General features: G+C 43.5%; 1 protein-coding gene across 1 annotated transcript in view; it reads right to left on the reverse strand.

The window, feature by feature from the left end:
* Window positions 1-10,532: 10,532 nt before the first annotated feature.
* Cd86 (CD86 molecule) overlaps window positions 10,533-21,056 on the reverse strand; it is a 39,715-nt gene continuing 29,191 nt past the window's right edge. Inside the window, exons 5-6 of the mRNA XM_051150546.1 lie at window positions 11,305-11,347; window positions 10,533-10,677 (exon numbers count right to left, since the gene is read on the reverse strand). Of these exons, the coding sequence (XP_051006503.1) occupies window positions 10,533-10,677; window positions 11,305-11,347 (188 nt within the window). The remainder of the gene's footprint in view (window positions 10,678-11,304; window positions 11,348-21,056) is intronic.

Below are 21,056 nucleotides of genomic sequence, written 5' to 3' on the forward strand. Positions count from 1 at the left end.
GAAAGGGACAAAACCTACAGCTGTCCTGGGCGCGAGCCTACGGGGCTCTCCAAGTGATGTCTGCAGAGCGAACTAAGGAAGAGGGAGTAAAGGGAGGCAGCTAGACAGCAGGGATAAAACTCATCAAGAATGTGGTCCCCACTGGGGACTAGCATTATAGCCTGACTCGGGGCTGGGGAGCTACAGCGCAGCAGCCCTACCTTGAGGCAGAGGGGGTGACCTTTTGTACCCCTACATTAGTTAATCATTGGCTGAGGTCTGTCCCTAGATGGGTGAGAGTAGCTTGAGGCACAGCTCCTTAACCAGGACCAGGCCTAAGGAGGGAACGGCATAAAATCTGGGTGGGTTCTCCAAACCCCCGTAATGACAATGATGTTATTTTAATGTGATGTTTTTGAATAAATCGAATCAATCTGAAAATTTGCGATGAACAAAATCAAATTTTAAAGCAAGACTAAAGGCCTAAGGGAGAAGCTTCCTGTTTGGCCAAGGCCACTTCTCAGAGAGGAGGGAGCTAAGGGTTATCTGTGACCCCTCATAGCTTCTCGGGGACAGCTGCATTGGCCAAGTGAGGCTGGGTGAAAACCAGTGACATTTTGTTTCGGTACTTTCCCCCTATTCTGTATACGTTTGCCTTCATTCCATTCTCCCATGATTCTTTGGAGACAGCTGGGGAGAACAACTATTTAATTTGTATTGATTTAATCTATTTAATAATGTTTAAAAACCTCTGCATCTGGAGACTGCTTCCAGAACTTTGACCCAAGCAAGCTCAAACAGCTTTCTCTTAAGAAGAGTCATGTTGGAACAAACAAACAAACAAACAAACAAACAAACAAACAAACTGCTCAGGGAGACAGAAGCCAGAGTTCTGGAGTCATCTTCCCCAGCTAAGTAACAGCTGTCAGTTTCCTAAATGTCCCCTCCCCCTTGACAACAATTCCTGATCCCTAAGTCAAACACTTAAACAAATTCTCTCTCCCTTTAGGAGGATGCTTCCCAAGCCCCCACCACTTCTCCACCTCTTTCTGACATCACTTCCTGTGCTGGAAGGTTGTATGTCACCCTGACACAGGCTAGAATTATCTAAAAGGAGGGAACCTCAATTGACAACCTGCTTCCATAAGATCCCACCATAGGGCATTTTCCTAATTAGTGATTGATGGGGAGGGCTCCGCAGATTGTGGGTGAGGCCACGCCCTGGCCTGGTGGTCCTGGGTTCTATTAGAAAGCAGGCTGAGCAAGCCAGTAAGCAAACGATTACTCCTCCACAGCCTCTGCATCAGGTCCTGCCTCCAGGTTCCTGGCCTGTGTGAGTTCCTGCCCTCGCTGCTTTTGATGATGAGCTGTTACATGGAACTGTGAGTGAAACAAACCCTTTCCTCACCAAGTTGCTTTTTGCTTATGGAGCTTCATAGGACAACTTCGCACCTCATAATCGCTCACAACTCTCTTAAGGTAGAACCAATTGCCATTTCCTTATCCTGCCCAGACAGCAAACACAAACATTGCCCCTTCGTTCTGCTACACCCAGAAGTTTCCTTCTGCTCTTAGTTACAACAACAACAACAACAACCACCCCTTTCAGTGTAAGGTCAGATATAGGAATTGATACAAGCCAGACAAACACTGTATCACTGAGCTACACTCCAGCCTTCCTTAAGTCCGTTTACTGTCTGATGCCCCTCCTTGACTTTTGTTTCCTTTACTTGTGCTGGCTACTTTTATGTCAACTGGACAAAAGCTCCAGTCATTTGGGAAGATGAAATCTCAATCGAGAAAATGTCCCCACCAGATCAGCCTGTAGGCAAGTCTGGGGTACATTTTCTTGATTAATGATTGAGGGTCCAGCGCACTGTAAGGTGGTGCCCCCCAGGGGTGGTCCTGAATGCTATAAGAAAGCAGGCTTAGCAAGCTATGAGAAGCAAGCCAGTTAGCGGCATTCTTTCCTGGCCTCTGCACCAGCTCCGGCCTTGACTTCCCTTAGTAATGGAGCGTGACTTGAGAGTTGTAAAGCGAATTAAACCATTTCCTTCCTGCTGCTTGTGGTCACAGCAATAGAACCCTAAATATGGCACCTACTCTTCTTAAATGACTTTGAAAGATTCTGAAGGCCAATTCAGGCTTTCTCTATTCACCAAGATACTGTCTATAGAGCTGTTTAAGATTTTTGTAGTTGTGTATGTGTGTGAGTGTATGAGACCCATGTGTGTGCAGGAGCCCACGGTGGCCAGAAGAGGGCACTGGATCCCCAGGAACTGGAGTTACAGGTGCTTATCAGCTGCTATGTGGGTACTAGAAACAAACCCGGGTCCTCTGCAAGAGCTGTTAAGTGTGGTTTCCGGCAAAGAAACGGGCATTTCTCTGGCTTCTTGTAAAGCTGTTTGCACACAGAGTACCGAGCTCTGCCCTGAGCACTGCTGCTGATGACAATGGTGGTGATAGTGACAATGATACTATGTTGTCACTTGGCTTAAACTTGGAAAGGTGTGACAACTGTTTCCAGTGCCCCATCCAAAGATCAAGATTCTCCTCATATTTCACATTTGCTTCCTGCTGCGCATAAACCACTTGAGCACTTTTTAGATATGAGTGCTTCCTTGGGGGAAATGGAAATTCTCAAGACTCACGGATCTGCCCTCTGTTTAATAATTCCCACAACACATTTTTGTCCTCTTTTCCTTCCAACCAGAACACTCTAAGCCCGGAGGACATTCATGCATGTTAATATACATGGCTGCTTTGGACAGGGGCTGTTTTTTAACATTAAAGGTGGCATTCCTTTCCCCTTTTCCTTTGTAATTACCCAGCAAGAGTCTTAAAATATAACCCTTAAACTAAGAGTCTTGGAGTCCAACCTCACACTGAAGGTTGGAGGGGAAAAAATGAGTAGATCACTACAAAGTGCGTGAACTCATTTGTTGCTCTCCCCAGCCCCTTTTCCTTTCAGTAGGACAGACTCGATGTTTCCTCGGCTCTAATATTCTTAATGAGGTTGGAAGGTCTGAAGCCTGGGGGCAAACATGTGAAGTGTGTGGTTAAAAAGTGGCAGGTGGACTGGGGGAAACAGCACGGAACTAGTTTGTGTTACAGTCAATGGAGGGCCATACCCTGACATGTTCTAATAATACGCTTCAGATGCATGTGTGCTTGGCAGTGACGGAAGGAAGTTGGGCCCTGGGCCCTGCTCTGTGCTGTGTGTCTGGTGGTCCGTGCCTGCCGTTTCCCTTGCCCTAGTCCTGTGCTGGATCTGCAATTGACAAGTGATCCTTTTACCTTGTGACTAAGCTAAAGAGTATGGTTTCTAACCCGATTTCCAGTTTGCTGACCTTGCCTGGATTACCCAGACTTTCCAACGCCAGGTTTTAGAGTTTCACCCTTCCTGTTCTGATTTTATGCAGAAAGCTTTGTGATCCCCAATTTCCAGGGCCCTCTGTTTGCATCGATGAAGCCCATCTGTCCCCTTCTCTGGTCTGGCAAACGTAGGTATCCAGATCCGTGTGGATGTGTCAGGGGGCTTGATCTTGTTCATTAACAGGAATTCTGATCTTGTTATGCTAACTGTGCCAGCTTCCTAACTGGTTTCCCTGCCCGCTCTCCCAAACATGACTTCTCTCTAGCCCAGCAAGCAGTTCTTAGCCTATAGGTTGACCTTTCACAGGGGTCACCTGAGACATTTACATTACAATCCATAACAGTAGCAAAATTGCAGTTATGTAGTAGCAACAGAAATAATTATGGTTGGGGGCTACCACAACACGAAGAACTGTATTCAAGGGCTGCAGCATCTGGAAGGCTGAGAGTCATTGCACTAGACCACGGGTTCCTAAAATCTTGCCTGGCAGCTTCTGTCCTTGGGACCCTTTCTCCATTTCCTTCAGCCTAACCACTTAGTTACTAAATATAAATTTACGTTACATTTAGTAAGAACAGAGCATCCTGCCACTGTAACGGAGAAATAGATACTCTCGAAGTCAGGGGGAAAAAAAAAAGAATCAACAAAAGGAAGATAAAGAGATCCTGGGAAGGGGCCTCAGTCAGTGGGGGTGGGGCAGTCCAGAGTGCTCCAAAATTGCATGAGTCATTATCTCTGGTTGAGAGGCTGAGAGGCAGGTGCACTGTGAGACAGATGTGGAAGGGACTGTGAGAGTACTTCTGGCTTTCAGAAGGAGATCCAGAGGCTGGAGGCTCTGGGCTTAGGGTAATAAGAATAAATCTACCCTGAGGGCTGGCTGCTTCCTCCTCCTCCTCCTCCTCCTCCTCCTCCTCCTCCTCCTCCTCCTCCTCCTTCTCTTTCTCCTTCTCATTTTCACTATACTGATGCTTCCCCACCATACCCAACCCCACCCTGCAGAAGCAAAGGATCCAACTGTTCCTTGGATACGGCTCTTCTTGTTTCACTTTCTCTCCCTTTACTTTCTTTTCTCCCTATTTGAACTATAGTGCTCACTTTTTAAAAACTGTTGTTCCCTAGCAGTCCCGAGGATCGAACCCAGGGCCTAGCACATTGCTAGGAAAGCACTTCACTACTTAGTGACACAATCATCCCATCTTTAGGATTACCTTTGATTTCATGAGGTAAGCGGGCATTTTTTTTTAACTATTTAACAAACAAGGAAACAGAGTCAGAGAGACGAAGTTCGCAGCCAGGTCATATGACACGGTCACGTCTGACTGAAAGACCTTGCTAGGATAGACGTACACTTCTTGATGCCCACTTTCTAGCTCACCTAGCTAATAGGAGGAGTGGAGGGACAGACATAGGGCTGATGTAAAGCACCCAACAAAGACAAGGGCTGAGTCCTGCTCATGGCTTCCTTTGCTGCCTGACGATCACTTTCGATTCTTACCTGTTTCTTAAAATAATAGAATGGCTGTCTGGATGCTCCGCACATTTCTTCCATTTCTGATAGACTGTAGGAACAACTTAATGGGTTTTTGCCCTCTACTCTGGGGAATTAGGAACCTCACAAATTCACAGTGTGTAACTGTGGGATCAACAGTCTATGCACAATCAAGTCAAGGGTAGAGAAATCCCAGCTGCATGTGAGCTAGCAGCATGGCCAGGGCAGAGGGCCACTTTTAAGCCAAGCTCATGCCTCTTTTTCAAAGGAATGTTTTCACAATAGTAGCATAATAATTTTTTTTTATCATGTAACACTTGTTTATAAAAATACTCCATTGTATTTGTGGACATATAAATAGGGAAGATGGTTCTAGAATGAGGAATTCAGGGGCACTTTGTTTGTCTTGGAAACATCATTAGTAGACACAGTGTCTATGGTTGACTTAACCTTACCATTTTGAATTAGACACTTCATGTATAGATTCTTAAAAACACTAGAAGGTGTGTCAGGTGTGACTCTTTTCACAGACACCAATAAGAATTTATTAATTACTGTAATTGACATTGTAGATGAATAGGAATTTTTTTTTCAAAAAGTGGGAGCTATTAAGTGCTGATTCGTAACATGCAAAACCTACTGATCTGGGTCTCTTTGCTGTCTCCTTCATCGTCCACACCTTTTCTCTTGAATGTTAGTGCACTGTTCACCAGAGAGTATCTTCTTTAGGATGCATGGAGAGCATTCAGAAATCACCGTCTCCACAAGGAGCTGCAAACCCGTACATTCGGGCCCAGAAATCTTGCTGTAAATGGGTATGTTTCCTTTTCTGTTCCACCCTTGCCATACCCCGCACATCCGTGTGCGTGCCTGTCCATAAATGTTTCCCCATTTCTCTCCAGACCCTGCTTCCCAGTCGCCGTGGTACCTAGCCCTCATCTCCTGAGAGGACAAAGGGCTCTTGGATTCCTTTTTTGACCTCTACAAGTATATGTTACCATGAAATGGAAGTCTTTTTTTTCCTTTTCTTTTCATTAACAAGGACTTTTACCAAAATGGAGTGGTAGCTACATGGTAGAGTGTTCTCCTGAATAGAGGTCTACGTATTCTTTAATCCTGCTGCTACTGGCTGGGAGGAGCCCATCTGCTGTCAATACACACCTCCCTGGAGGCTGAGAAGACTGTTCAGTTGGATCTTGCTTGTGTGCTTGCTTGTGCTCAATTAGGTTCCTCCACTCTTATGTAGCTCAGGAGGCCCTGCCTCGGGACTAGTGCTGCCCACAGTGGGCTGGGTCTTCACATATCAATTATCTTGAGACAGTCCCCCACAGACACACCCACAGGCTAACCCAAAGTGGGCAGTCTCTCCCTCAGATACTTCGCAGGCCACTGTTGAGTTGGTAACTGAAGCTAACCACCACACTAGCACTATGGGCAAAATGGAAATTGATACACTAAAAAGATACACAGGGTCTTGCCGTTACTCCATTTTATGGATGAATAAGTTAGGTAAATCTATCCAAGGCAATTTAGATCCGAATCTAGATCTGTTTGAATCAGGAAGTTATATTAACATGGCACATTCTTTCTTTCTTTCTTTCTTTCTTTCTTTCTTTCTTTCTTTCTTTTTTTTGTTGTTGTTGCCACTTATCTTTTGATTTTATTTGTTTATGCATTTATTTTTAACATAACGAGTCTAACTAGTGCGCCCTATGCACACACCGGTGTGGAACCACCCACTGGGACATGGGAAACCTGCCAATGACCATCCACAAAGAAAAGTGACCAACTGTCCTCCTCCAGCAACCGCCAACTCCAGAAGCTCCTCATATGTGCTGGAATTTTGTGCAGGTGACCACACCACAGTTGCTCAGAGGTCACATGTGAGAATGGATCTTTTTCTGAATTGTAGCAAGAGCGATCTACTTGAATAAAGTCTTCACACATGCATGTACACACACACACACACACACACACACACACACACACACACACACAGTGGTCACATGCACTGTGTGAGAGGGAGGGAGGGAGGAGAGAGAGAGAGAGAGAGAGAGAGAGAGAGAGAGAGAGAGAATGTAAGACTGTGTCTGTGTAAAGTTTTGTAACATCAGAGTGGCATGTCTAGGGAAAACATCATGAACGGGATAACTCTATTCCTTTGGGGCGTTTTAGTTAGGGTACAGTGAGAGAAAGGCTGATCAGTCGCATGGTTCTTGGAATGAGTAGGCAAGGGGCGGGCCCATGCTGGAGGAGTACTTTCCGGACCTGCCCTGGTGATGAGAGGGAGGAAGGAGGTTTGGAAGCGGGTTCTGTGGGCAAAGTCAGAAGGTTGTGTCAAAGATGACTCTTGGCTTTCAAACATAGATTAGGAAATGTGAGGACACTGCGTAGGGGAAACTGCCTCAGAATGACAGAGGGAGGGGAAGGGAGGGAGGGGTTCAAAAGGATAACAACAAATGGCAGTGTGGAGGGGGCCGTGGGAGGTCAGCAGAGTTGTTTCACTTTCCCCATGACCAAACTCCCTTTACTCATCTCATCACGTGCCTCCTTAGCCACATTTCCTGTCTTCTGAAGTCACCACCTCTGGGCGCCGAGAATGTGTAGCACAAGATGTGAAATATGCAGTCAACCCGGGCCGGCAAAATGCTGTTTCTTCTACACCCCACCCCGAGGGAATAGACAGTAGGGTGTCCGTGGGGGTTGCGGGGTGGGGAGACTAAACGGAAGGGTCAGCAACAGATGCTAAATTACTCTCTTATCTCTCTGCTTTGGTTTATTCATGAGCAAAATGGGCACAAGACCCCACAACTATTATCCCATGAGTGTCATTGTGAGGACTGGGCGGGACAGCACCAGGGAAGGTTTTGAAGAGCAGAGCATGTGGCAAACAGGCAGTGTTAGCTAGTGCCTTACCTGATGGACTCCTTTAGCTGGATTTTACCCTGTCCCCTCAAGATGTGGGGCACAACAATAGTAGAAAATTTAATATGCGAAGGACAGATGTTCTCACTAAAGGGTGTGTTAGCATTTCAGTCTTCAAACCAATGTGTATTGAGGCACCGTCTTCAGTGCCTGGGTCCCTCTGGTGAGGAACCTAGACACAGCTCTGTCCCCAACCAAAGTCCAGACAGTTTTCTTCTTCCGAATATTGTTGGCTTTTCTCACATTATTTTTGTGTGGCATATGTTTTTATATTACTATTTTATAATCAGAGTGGCTTTTTTTTTTTTTAGGAAATCTTTTTACATTAAGCATTTGCTTATCATGTGTATATACATAAAGTCTGAAAACTGCTCAGTATGAAAGGTTACAACCTTATTCTGAGGTTTGGTTTCCTACTGGCACTCAGAAAGTCGATTTTACTTGATTTTTAAAGATGTCTCATTATTGAGACATATATTTAGGCAAACACAAGCCTCATTCCTTATATAGTGAGTAGAGAAGACATAAAACATAAAGAAAGAGGATTTGGGAGTAGTCAGAGACTTTTAGCCACAGAAACATGAGGCATGACTGTTACTACTGGCGTGGAAAGGGGAAAAATGTAAACTTGAATAAATGCAAGAAAACTTTATTGAGATCAACTCTGTACAGAACATGTTAGTAACAGGCCAAATCCTAAGAGTCTGCCAGGCAGTCAAAATATACAAAAGGAAACATTAAGCCGTGAGCCTACTCACAGAACAGTCTACAACCCCCAGGGCCCTTTATGTAAACAGTGAAGAACAGTTTTATTTATTTATTTATTTATTTTCTGCTTGCACATCCCCAAGCCCTCTTTAAGTTTGCATGGTGACTGCTCCATGCCTTATCAACACGCCATGTCCTACCATTTTTCTATGAGGCTATTTCTCCCTTGTATACAGTTTTCTTATCTTTGCTTTCTGTTTCCATTGCTCTTAGTCCTTTGAACGGCCAAGCCACGCTCGCTGGAACATCTGCAGGCGAAGGGAGCCTCCAAGTGTTGCGATTTCTGCTTTTCCTATTTCCACTCACACCTTGGCCTGAAAGAGCCTTGGCCTTTCTCTCTGCATCTCATCAGTGTGACTTCCCTTCTCCATAACTTGACATCCAGCTGTATCTGAAACACAGAGATCATTAAAGCACCTGTTGAGCCCGAGGTGACTACTATCTGTGTCCATTAAGACACACTGTCTATCTCTGGCTTCTTGGTCGTCAAAAGACTGGGCGGGGCATTCCTTCCGTGAGCTTCTGTTGGTTGGACTCTATTGGTTTCCCCCTATTTTGGTTGTTTTGCTGGTTTGTCCTTGCGCAGCTGTCCCCAGACCATCACCAGCTTCTCATTTTCTCAAGAGGAGAAATAAACGGAGCATGTCTTGCTTTCTCCTGGGCTGCCTGGTAAGGCTCGTGAATTGCTAGCTGGACAGGTGGATTCTCCCAGTGTCAATGGCAGCCCAGATAGGAGTGGCTCTTGGATCTGGGGATGGCCCATCTCTGTGTTTCTTGATCTCCCAGCATTGAGAATTCTGTGCTGTCACCTGTGCATGACTTAAGGCACGGTATTCATTACTGATCCTGAGAAAGGGACAGCGTTCCTTGTAAGTGCTGGGTCTTTCTCCAGAGTGTTGTGGTTGTGCTAAAATAGTCTACACTCTTTTCTATTTTTCGATATTAACAGAAGCATATCAAATACTATCAAACACAGCACTCCCAGCCCCAACTGAAGAGGCAGTTGTAAAGGCGCATGTATACGAGATGAATTGGGGTGTCACTTTAGAATTCAAGACAGATAAAAGCCAGTATTTCTACAACAAAGAATTCCATATAAAACACTGTGCAAAACGAGGAGACGGCTGATCCAAAATGTTATTCCCGGGAAAGGAGCTGTTTCAGCGCACTTGGCCTATGAAAGTGAACTGGGTTAAGCAAAGCAAGGCAGAGAATTAGTGTCTGCTCCTGGCGTAGGGAGCAGAGGGAGTCTCACAGCACCACCTAACCTGATGACTATGTTATCTTGACTTCCGGGAAATCAAAGAGTTTGCCCCCAAACTTGCAAAGTAAAAGGGATAAAATGTGAACACTGTCATGAATGTTGTCCTTTAGTTAATCAAGCAGGGTGTTCTGGCCATTTGAGGATGCTTTTGGATCGTGGGACGATGCTGGACTTCTCATTTCTGGCACACAGATTTTTTAACTCTGGAAAAACCAAAAACCAAAAACAAGAAGTGGGGTGAGGTTTCCAGTAGGACCACTTTAGGTAGATTTCAGAGATAAGACACAAATTGGAGACCTCTGCAATGTCACCAAATAGAAACAATGTATTGAAACAGAGGAGGAGACAGAAAAAGGAAAGAAAGCCAAGCCCCACTGTCACCCAAGCCAGGCCCCACTGTCACCCAAGCCAGGCCCCACTGTCACCGTCACCCAAGCTTCCCTCAACACCTATCCTTTGCTTCTTCTGCCTGGTGCTGGTCCTCACCCGGCCTTTGTGCTGTCTCCGACACTTTCCCTCTGCACGCCCTTCGAGAACAATCTGAACTCAGCCCTACAAGGTCAGTAGCACCTCAAAACTTCGGCTCTCTACCCACAGTTCCTGGAGTGAGTCTTGTTGCTAGTGCCTGGTAAGTTCCTTATAGACTGGAGTTAAAACTGTCTCTTCAACCAGGCTCTTAACTATTCAGAACCAGGCAGTCAGTGTCTTGGTGTTCTGGAGCTCCCAGCTCCTCAGTAGGGATGGAGAAACGGACAACCCCACTGCGTCATGTTGGCGGAGGACTGGTCACCAGGAATGTTTAGGTACACCAGGCATTGTGCTGGCTTCTGGGGGCAGTAGCGCAGCAATGCTTTCAGCTGCCATGGTTTCTGCCTTCTATGGAAGAAGGTTAATAGTGTGTTTCCTGAGGCAATTTCAGGTGAGTAAGGAGCCTCATGATATTAGAGCAGGTGGACATGAGTAGGTTTAGGCAAAGGTTTTTGAGAAAGTGCTAATTGCCAATAGGGGCAAGAGCTGAGGAATGGGGGAGAAGGAATGGTGGAAGCAGCTTCCAAGAGGTGGACAGAGCAGGTGCAAAGGTACATGTTATTATTCATTGCTTCTTCTTTCTAGTCATCCTGCATCTGAAGGGTGCTCTCTAGTTCAGTCACTTTTAGGAAGCTGTAGTTGACATGGTGAATGGGGCATGGGCTATGCTCACCACACCACAGCACTGTGTTATTGCTTATTCCTTGACCTTGACTGACTCAATGTGGCCTCAGGGCACTGTGCTTTGGCCACTGTCATCTGTTTACAGCCACTTTCCTCCATGTTCTTTCTTCTCTTACTTTCTCCCATGTTCCCCACTAGCTTTGTTTTTTTTTTTGTTTTGTTTTGTTTTGTTTTTGTTTTGTTTTTTTTTTTGTAAGGCCCAGCATGCCTCAGTGCCAGTTACAGGCACTGCAGGGTGGGATGGGGGGTGGATCAAACCTTTCTCAACAGTGTTGCCGAGTCAGGACTCACCTTTCCTCAGTCTCCTCTTCCCCCTTGCTCTCCATTTTCGTTTCTGAAAGAGATTAAAAAAAAAATTACTTCAGAAGCCATACTCCCCATAGAAGTGGGAAGAGGGAACATGAGGCTTTAGAACACTGGCTCTCAGAGAGAAATTATGACTGCGGGCTGGGAAGGAGTTATTTGCACCCCCAAGGTAAAAAAAAAAAGCATCCTTTTGGTGCCTGTGCCTTAAGCTCTAATGTTGGACATAATCCCAGCCTCTCATGGAGGCATCCTCACTGAAATGGAGGGGCATGTGGGTAACCCCCTCAGTTTTACTAGTCATTTAATGACAGAAAAGTGTTGCTTTTTTTTTTTAATTTAAGTAGGTTTAGAAGGTGGAGAAGAGGCAATCAGTCCCAAGGATACAGATGTCTAGGAAGGCTAGCCAGATGGTGCTGCCAAATGCTACCATGTCTGTGTTGTTGCACGGACAGGCTAAAATAGGCAATCCCCAGCCAGCTAGCTCTCCAAAGGCCCAGTTGCAAATTGGGGCTCAAATTCCTCCTGTTTGATTGACAGGTTGTGGTACCACTGTTCCTCTCAGAGTGGTATAGGTTGCTCTCCTGAGCATGCCTAGGAATCATAGGGACCACTCGATAATACCCCGATGGCTTTGTGACTCAACCTTTACTAAAATAGTCTTCCTGTCACTGGTGTTCTCTTTTACGTGGGTGCATATTTAAAAATGACCATCTTTGTGGAGGTATACCCATGAACGAGATTTGAACTTTTGGAGTAGAAAGTTTAACAAATGTATATGGTATGCAACCCTGGGGCAATCAAGACAGAAAGTGTTGTGTAGGTTCCTTTTCTGCATCCCTTCACCCAGCCCCTTTAGTCCATCCTGCTCTTCCATGGCAGTTGGTTTGTTTGGCTTTTTCTTTTCTTGAAGCTCACATAAACAGGATTACGGAATGCAGTCTTCTTTGCCATCATTCAGCATAAAACTTTTGAAATTTGTTGTTTTGCGATTTTTCTCTACGTGACAGTATTCTATTCTTGGCTGGTGGGTCGTCTCTGATTAGTAACATGTAACTGGATGTTATGTATATATTTCCTTTATCAAATGTATATTTTATAAATATTTATATTTTATCCAAGTTTGTGACTCTTTACTTTTTTGACAAAGTCAATGGGCAAATATTTTAATTTTGATGAAGTTTACTATACCCATTGGTTTTTTTTGTTGTTGTGGTGGTGGTTTGTTTATACTGAGTCATACCAAAAAATACTTGCTTAAGCTAAAGATACAAAGATATATTCTTTCAGAAATGTTTTAACTGTAGCTTCTTTCGATACTCTATTATCTACCTTAAGCTATTTTATGTGAATCGGTGTTTTCCTTCTTGAGTTCTAATTATTCCAGTATCAATTATTGAAAACGAGTATCCATTTAGCATGGGATTACTTGCTATTTTTATCAAAAGCATTGACTGATTGATTTTATTTTCTTTTTTGCTCTTTTTCCCCCCTCGTTGACTGATATCTATGTACTTTTCCCAATGACCATTTTTTGGGGAACTGTTTTGTGAAATGTATTGCCAAAACTTTATTATTTTTTGATGATCCTAGAAACTGTAGAAACATTTCTCTGGCCTGGTGGTGGCGGCGCACGCCTTTAACCCAGCACTTGGGAAGCAGAGGCAGGCAGAGCTCTGTGAGTTCGAGACCAGCCTCAAACTCCAGATCCAGATAGCTCCAGTTCCAGGACATCCAGGGATACATAGAGAAACCCTTTCTTGAGAAACAAACAAACAAACAAGCACAAACACATTTTTTTAGTATTTGTTTATTGTTAGTATGTAGAGTATAGTTGTCTTTGTTTTTTGTTTGTTTTTGTTTTTTAATTTTGATTTTTGGGGGGTTTTTTGATTGTTTTGCTTTGTTTTGTTTTGATGTTGCATTGTAAGACTTTGTTACTCTCACTTATCAGTTCTAATAAATGCATTTTGTACTACAGCTTTTAGTCTGATCTCAGCCGTTTGGGACAGCTACTCCTTTGGATGTTTGAGAGTGGGCGCTCTATCCTCCTTAGGTCTTTTCTCGGGTTAAGCATCCATTATTTGATCCTCTGATTTCAATATGGTCTAATAGGCTTTTAATAGCTTTGAAAGGCTTTTCTACAAACATGATCATGTTATCTGCCTGAAAGATGGAGATTTTCCCCCTTTTTGTTCCAAGCTGCAAGCCTTCCTTTGAGTCTTACCGCACTGGCTAGGACTTCCAGCACAATGCTGAACAAAAGCTGTAAATCTGGGCACCCTCACCTTCTCCCGGTCTGAGGGGAGGAGCAATTGTCTTTCCTCAGTGTGATGCCATCAGAATGATTGCTGTAGATATTCGTTGTGGGTTTGAGGAATTACCCTTGAATTCCTCATTGATGAGCATTTTCCTTTCTTTTCTAAAATTATGAATGGGTGTTAATTTTGCCACATGTTTTTCCCATATCCATTGACATGACCACGTGGGGTTTCTCCTGGTCTGTCTTTACGACTGTCACTCCTGTGGTTCTGAATGTTCAATTCTCTCACCTTCCTAGAATATGCTCCACTTCATCTAACTTTGTTAAAATTTTTGGCATCTGTGTATGATAGGAGATTTTTGAAGGATTCTCTTCCTGCTTTGTTTTCCTAGTTTCGGGTATCAGGAATCCTCCTACCTTTAGGACGGTCTGGCTATTGATTACAGTTGGTAAGTTGTGAGCAACCGTAATGATGCTTTTTCTCTGCTCTTAGTTGTACTTCTATTTTTCCTGTAGCTAATGCCCAAGTCTGGAAACAATAGTTTCACACACATTTTGTGTGGTTTCCAGTTGTGTGCTGCAGGGAGCAATTCATGAAGCAGTTGGGAGGAAACAGAAGCCAGCTTCTTACACACAGTTTGAAGAGAACATCAGCTCTTAGACAGGCTGCTTTTCTTCCCTCCTACTTCATAATCTCCCCTTGCTGAGATGCACTTTGGGCTACAATTTCCTGTCTGATCTTTACTGTTGGATACAGCTACTCCTTTGGATGTTTGAGAGTGGGCTCTCTATCCTTCTTAGGCCTTTTCTCGGGTTAAGCATCCATGGTTCATTTGATGCTCTGATTTCAATGAGGTCGAGCCCCTAAGGTTCACATGCTTAAAAGCACATTGTGGGGGGAAGGTGGGTCCTAGTTGGAGGGAATTTGGCCCTGGGGCCTACACTTGGCAGAATGAATATGTATTCCGTGGGAGGGAGTGAGTTGTGTCTCAGGGACTGACACTGTAAAAGCAGGTAGCTATGAAGACCAGCTCCTCACCGTGCTCTCTCCTGCAGACATGCACATCCCCACACGCTGCTCTTACATATGCGCCCTCCACATGATGCCATCAGTCTGTCATGGTGCTGCACCATGTGGCTATCTGACCTTGGTTTCTTCTGCCCCAAACCAAAAACCATGCTAAAGTTTTCCTTTAAGGTATCCAGTATCTGGCATCTTGGTGCAGGCATATTGAAAACACCAAGACATTTGATCTGGTTTTTTGTTTGTTTGTTTGTTTTGGAGTTCCCAAATTCTTTATAAACGTGATTAGATTTTTTTTTTATTGTCCAAATTCCTCTAAAAATCATAGTACCTTGTGGCTGGGTATAGTATCCCAGATAGATATAAAACAGAAAATAATCAAATGGTTTTTTGATACCCATGGCAAAGTCAGCATAATTACAAGAAAGCCCCAGTTTAAAAATGAAAGCAGACAATCAGATGATACAAAGTGTGACCCATACTTTTGGAATGGATGCTAACTTCAGTATTTTGATATGATGAGATCACCAACTTTCAGTTTTTAAACTCTGTGGAGGTTTCTGTTTAAATGCTGATGAAAATGAATCACTTTGGAAAAGACACTTGTACTTTGAGAAATAGTTATAACTAGAACTATTATATACATTTTTTTAGACAAGCAAATTCCCCAAGTGTGCAAACTGATAGGGTAACTTCAGATTAGATGAAGACAATAATTCATAATTACGCATCCTCCTTTAAGAAATTATGATTAGCCAGGTATGGTGGCACAAACTTTTAGTCTCAGCACTCAAGAGACAGAGGCAAGCAGATTTCTATGAGCTCAAATCCATGCTGGCCTATATAGCAAGGTCTGTGCTAGCCTGAGCTATATAGTGAGACCTTGTCTCAAACAAACAAACAAACAAAGCTATGGGAACCAAGACTCTTTGAACTTTGCTGTAGGGAGGCAAACTGTAAAAACTGTTGGCTTCATGAGCACTATTATATACATTTTCTAAGTCAAGCAAATTCCAAAGCATACAAACTGATAGGGTAACGTCAGATTAGATACAGACAATAAATTAATAATAAACTGTCTCAAACTTTTTTTTTTCTTATTAATCCAGAGCAGGGGTAAGAAATCACCTAGAATAGACTTGGTACTTCCTTCTTATTCTTTTCACTGTCCTACATCGGATAATATGCATAACCAAGGCAGAATTAACAAACGAACTCTAGACAGGACTTTTAATGCCAGGGAGTTGCTTTCAAGGCTCTTCCGTCTGAGAAGTGGACTAATGTCATATTTGGAGGAAGTTCCATCTGAGGGTATTTTCCTACTGGTTGTCAATGAGCTTGGGTCTTTGTGGATGGCTCATGCTCGCTCCTTTGGGTCTTTGTGGACGGCTCATGCTCACTCCTTTGGGTCTTTGTGGACGGCTCCTGCTCGCTCCTTTGGGTCTTTGTGGACAGCTCATGCTCGCTCCCGTATTTGTCTTTTGGCAAGATTCAGCTCTCTGAGCTGTAGAGCTGAATGAACTCTTCCTTTCTTAGCTGTCTGTCAAGCGAGGACCATTTCTAGCCTCTAGAAGTGATCCAAATCCCTTGTTCACGGCCTTCTTTTCCAAGGTCCAAAGCCAGCAGTGATAGACCCCAAATCTAATATGCCTCCCACTTCTTCTAGTACAGCTTTCTAACCTGCCTGGGTAAGTTTCTATTGCTCATGTAAACGTTTGCCATATAGGATAACATGTAGAGGGTCTGGAGGGGTGACTCATCGGTTAAGAGCACTTGGTGCTTTTTGCAGAGGACCCTGGTTCAGTTCCCAGCACCCACATGGCAGCTTATGGCTACTCATAACTCTAGTACCAGGGGAGCTGGCACCCTCTTCTGGCTGGTCTCTAAGAGTACCAGCCAGGTGTGCAGTACACATACATGCATGTATGCAAAAATTCTCAGCATATAAAAATAAATAGATATCTTGAAAGATAGCATAAGGTTTTAAGTATAGGAAGCAGACATTTCGAAAGGGGCAGTATTTTACTTATCACAGCCAGCATGAGAAGAATTCACAAAGCAAGGAGGTTGCTACAGAAGTTACAGAACTCAACTTCAGGAACATCTTGTATCTACATGGTTTGGTTGTTCGTGGTGCGTCTCCCTCTTGGAGCTCCAAGGCTTCTTTCTTTGAGCACACTCACTGCCATGTCTAACTGTCTCGCCACATGATTCTTTGCTATGAATAATTTTATCACATTTTGGGGGGGGCACATTTATGTGCTATGCTCTCCTGTTTTCTGCCTTTTGATGACATATCAGTGTCACCGTGTCACGCACACATGTAGCTTCTCTAAACCCCCTTCCAGATTATTTCTTGCATGTTCACATATCGCCCTTGACTTCCTTATCTAGTCACAAATATTTCTGGTTGCCTTATGGGGGGGGAAGAAACCTTTTTCCCCCCCTTTTTTTCTTTTTCTCCATCTCTCCTTTGTTTCAGTTGTGAGCTGATCATTCCATTGTGAAAGGAACTGTAGGGAACTGCTCAGTCACATCTAGACATTGCTTTTACCCCGTGGCTAATTCTCTAAGTGCTATTAGAGACTGAGCCCTCGAAGGAGAGCGGCCCACTAAGCAGTCACCCAAACAAAACCAGAAGTGACGTCCATCCCAGTGGACGCTACACCACAACCAGGAGCAGAAGAAATACGTTAAAGCAAGGTAAGATGGTGCCTCCAAAAGATCACAACTCATTGACTTGTGAACACAAAGATATTGAAATGGTTGGGCAAATATTTGAGAAGTGTACTTACAAAGATGATTTATGACCTCTACGCGGGCATAAACAGCTAGACAAATGAATTAAGGAAACCAATTCAGGATAAGAATGAGAAAGTTAGCAGCATATATGAGAAATTCAACAAATAAACAGGTTTTGAGAGGAGTTGGGGAGAGAACAGAAATGCTGGAAATGAAAATCCAATGAATCAAAATGAAAACGTCCCGTGGAAAGCCACTAGACCAGACAAGGTAGAGACAGCTTAAGGAGAAACATCAGGGGCTAAAGAGATGGCTGGATCAGTGTGTGGAAGTGCGTGCTGTGTAAGCACCAGGACCCGAGTTCGAATCCCTAGGACCCCTGTAAAGCACAGGCGCATGGCAGGAACATCTGTGATCTCAGTGCTTCTGTGGGGATATGCTAGCTGGACTGGAGTGAGGAGAATCCTCATACTTCCATTGGCCAGATAGCCTGGCATACATGGTGGAAAAACAACCAAGAGGCACTGTCTTGCCAGGCATGGTAGTGAAGGCATTTAATCCCAGCACTTGGGAGGCAAAGGTAGGCAGATCTCTGTGACTCTGAGGCCAGCCTGGTCTACATATTAAGCTCAGCTGACCATAGCAACAAACAAAACAAAAAACAAACAAACAAACAAAAAAACTCAAACCAAACAATGACGACAAACCTCGGAATAAGTCTAACTCAGAAGGCGAAGGACCTCAAAATGAGAACATTAAAACATTGAAGAAACAAAGAAATTAAAGGAGACACTGTTCCTGGGTGAGCAGAAAAATTATGAAAAATGGATATATCATCAAAAGCACCAGACAGATTCCATTCAGCCTCACTGAAATTCCAATGACAGTCTACACATAAATAGAAAGAAACACTTATAAAATCGATATAGAAGAAAAAAGGCCCCAAATAGCTGAAACATATCACAATATCTGATCTCAAATTACACTATATAGCCACAGTCACAGAACCAGTGTGCTACTGGCACAAAAGTAGACAGGAGGTCAATGGGACAGAATAGAGGACTTGGAAACCCATGCAGTTACAGGCCTTTTCTCCCTTTCCTTTTCTTTTTTCTTCTTTTTTATAAATGTGCCAAAAACATATATCAGAGAAAAAGGGGACTAAATATTGCCCAGAGAACTACACACACATTGACTACAGCCAGCTCTCTATTTTTCACCTTGTAGAGAAAAATCTACTAAAATGGGTGAAGAACGTAGTTAAGACAAACTGCTTCTTTGACGCTTTAGAGGAAAACATAGGGTAGACACCCAAGATAAGGCCCAGGCCAGGACTTGTTAAAAAGGACTCCTCTAACTCAGGAAGTCATAGCATGACTTGACAAATGGAGCTGCACAAAACTACAAGAGTGCTGAGAGCAAAGCACACAACACGATGAGGAGACAGCCTACTCAACAGGGGAAAATCTTCATCAACTGTACATGGAACAGGAAATACTTGAAGAACACTGTTTTTTTTTTTTCTTTCCCTCCAGGAACACAAGCTTCACAGCCACCTGGACCAAGTAGGGAAGCCTTGGTTCCCTCTAAACATTGTAAACACCTCCCCCTGAAAAAGAAAGGTAACCTGAAGAAAGAGGAGAAGGGAAGAAAGAAAGGGGGAGATTGTGTCAATCAACAAACCACTTTAGATGTAAGAGCCAGAGGATGGGGAAGATGGCTCTGAAATGCTATCTTATAAACATGGCACGGACATGGCTGTTGTACACATAAACTCATAGCTGTGGTGACCTACACAAGACCTATACAAGATCAAACCAGTCAAAATTCCCGTCACTGATGAGGAAGGGCTTGTGAGACCTCACTTCTACATGAGAACCTGTTAGCAGTTGATGGCTCTGAGGGGGGAGAGTTACTCGTTTTTAGGAGTGTGGCACTGGAAGGTTGTCCATGCACCAGCGGAAGACCTCAATGTCTCTGTGTATAATAGGACTCAGTGGGTTAAATAAGTACATTATAAAAAAACAGGCCTGGGGGTGGAGGGTGGGAAGAGTTCTAGGAGAACTGAAGTTAGGGAGTCAAGATTGAATACAATTATGAAACACTACATTGTTTTCAAAAATAAATAAAAATTTAAATATGTATTTCAGTGATTTCACTAAGATCTTATGAAGTCAGAAATTGCTATTTCAATTGTTTTGTTATTCTTCAATAACTAAAAATGACATCAAAAGAATGTCTTGAATAAATGCTGGTTAAATTACTCTTAAAAAAGTAAAAAATAAGAATTTAAATACAAAAGAACCTCCCCAAAGCACACAATTAATAAATGAATTGAGCAGTCACTTCTAAAAGAAACAGATGGCCAATAAATAAATACCCACTTTCCACTACTTAACATACAAGTAAAAACTACAATGAGATCTCAATGGCATCTCAGTCAAGAGTGACCGTCATCAGGAAGGGAAAAAATGATGGAAAGGAGACAAGGAAAAAGAAGGTTTGTAAACTGTTTATGGAAATGCAAATTAAGGCAGCCACTAGTATGGAAGTTCCTCAAAAGACTAAAAATAGAACTGCCATGTGACACAGCTATACTATTCCTGTGTCTATAACCAAGGAGATTTAAGTCTGCATACCACAAAGATATTGACACATAGACCGTGTTTATTATGTCACTACTTACAGTAGCCAAAATACAGAACCATCAACAGGTAAATGAGTAAAGAGAACATGAGATATATACATACATATATATGTACTATAAAGTTTGATTGAACTACCATTAAGAACAAAATTATGTCATCTTAAAGTAAATGAATAGAGATTAACATGCTCAGCAAAATAAGCCAGACTCAAAGATAACTATAATGTGATTTTGCTCATGCAGAATCTAGGTCTAGCAATCACTTTTCTTCTGAGAGTAGAGGGAGGATTATCAGGAAGATAGAGGGTCATTGGGGTGTGTGTGTGTGTGTGTGTGTGTGTGTGCGTGTGTGAACAAGTGACAATATAGGGAGATGAATACATGCAAAATACAGCATAAACATGTGAGTGTCTCAGTGAAACCCATGGTTTCATAGTCTCATGTGAAAACACTTAGCTCAGCACTGGAGACTTGACTTGGCTTGTTGACGCTACATTAACATTGCACCACTGAGCCAGCTCCTCATCTTGTATGCTCATTAAAAGCAGATATTAGGTGGTCATCTTCAGACTGGACAAAGACACTCATCACCTTTCTAAGTGCCTGGCTGCTCCTGCTTCTTACACCGTAATTTTGAACAGATCAGCAGCCCACAGATGAACACAAGGAAACTGGCAGCCACAGCCCAGAGTGTCCATTTCCCTTCAACAGGTGCAGACTCTGGAAGAGCTAGAAATGACCACAAGTTTTCCATTAGTACGAAACTCATTTATGAAAGGTTTAAATTTGCTGCTTGTCTTCCATCCTCCCTCCCTCCCTCCCTCCCTTCCTCCCTCCCTCCCTCCCTCCTTCCCTCCCTCCCTCCCTCCCCGCCTCTAATCTCCTTGGGTTCAAGGGTCACAATCTCCTAATGGATATCTACTTTGAAGTATTTGATTATTATTACTACTGGGGAAGGCCCCGGCTTCCTCAGCCAGCCTTTCAGCACACCTCCTCTGTTAGAAAACCTTTTCTATTTCTTCATCCCGTGAAGAATCAGATCCCCGAAGGGCCAGGAATTATTT

The sequence above is a fragment of the Acomys russatus genome, chromosome 8, assembly GCF_903995435.1.
Source record: "Acomys russatus chromosome 8, mAcoRus1.1, whole genome shotgun sequence".
In the NCBI taxonomy this organism is placed as follows: Eukaryota; Metazoa; Chordata; class Mammalia; order Rodentia; family Muridae; genus Acomys; species Acomys russatus.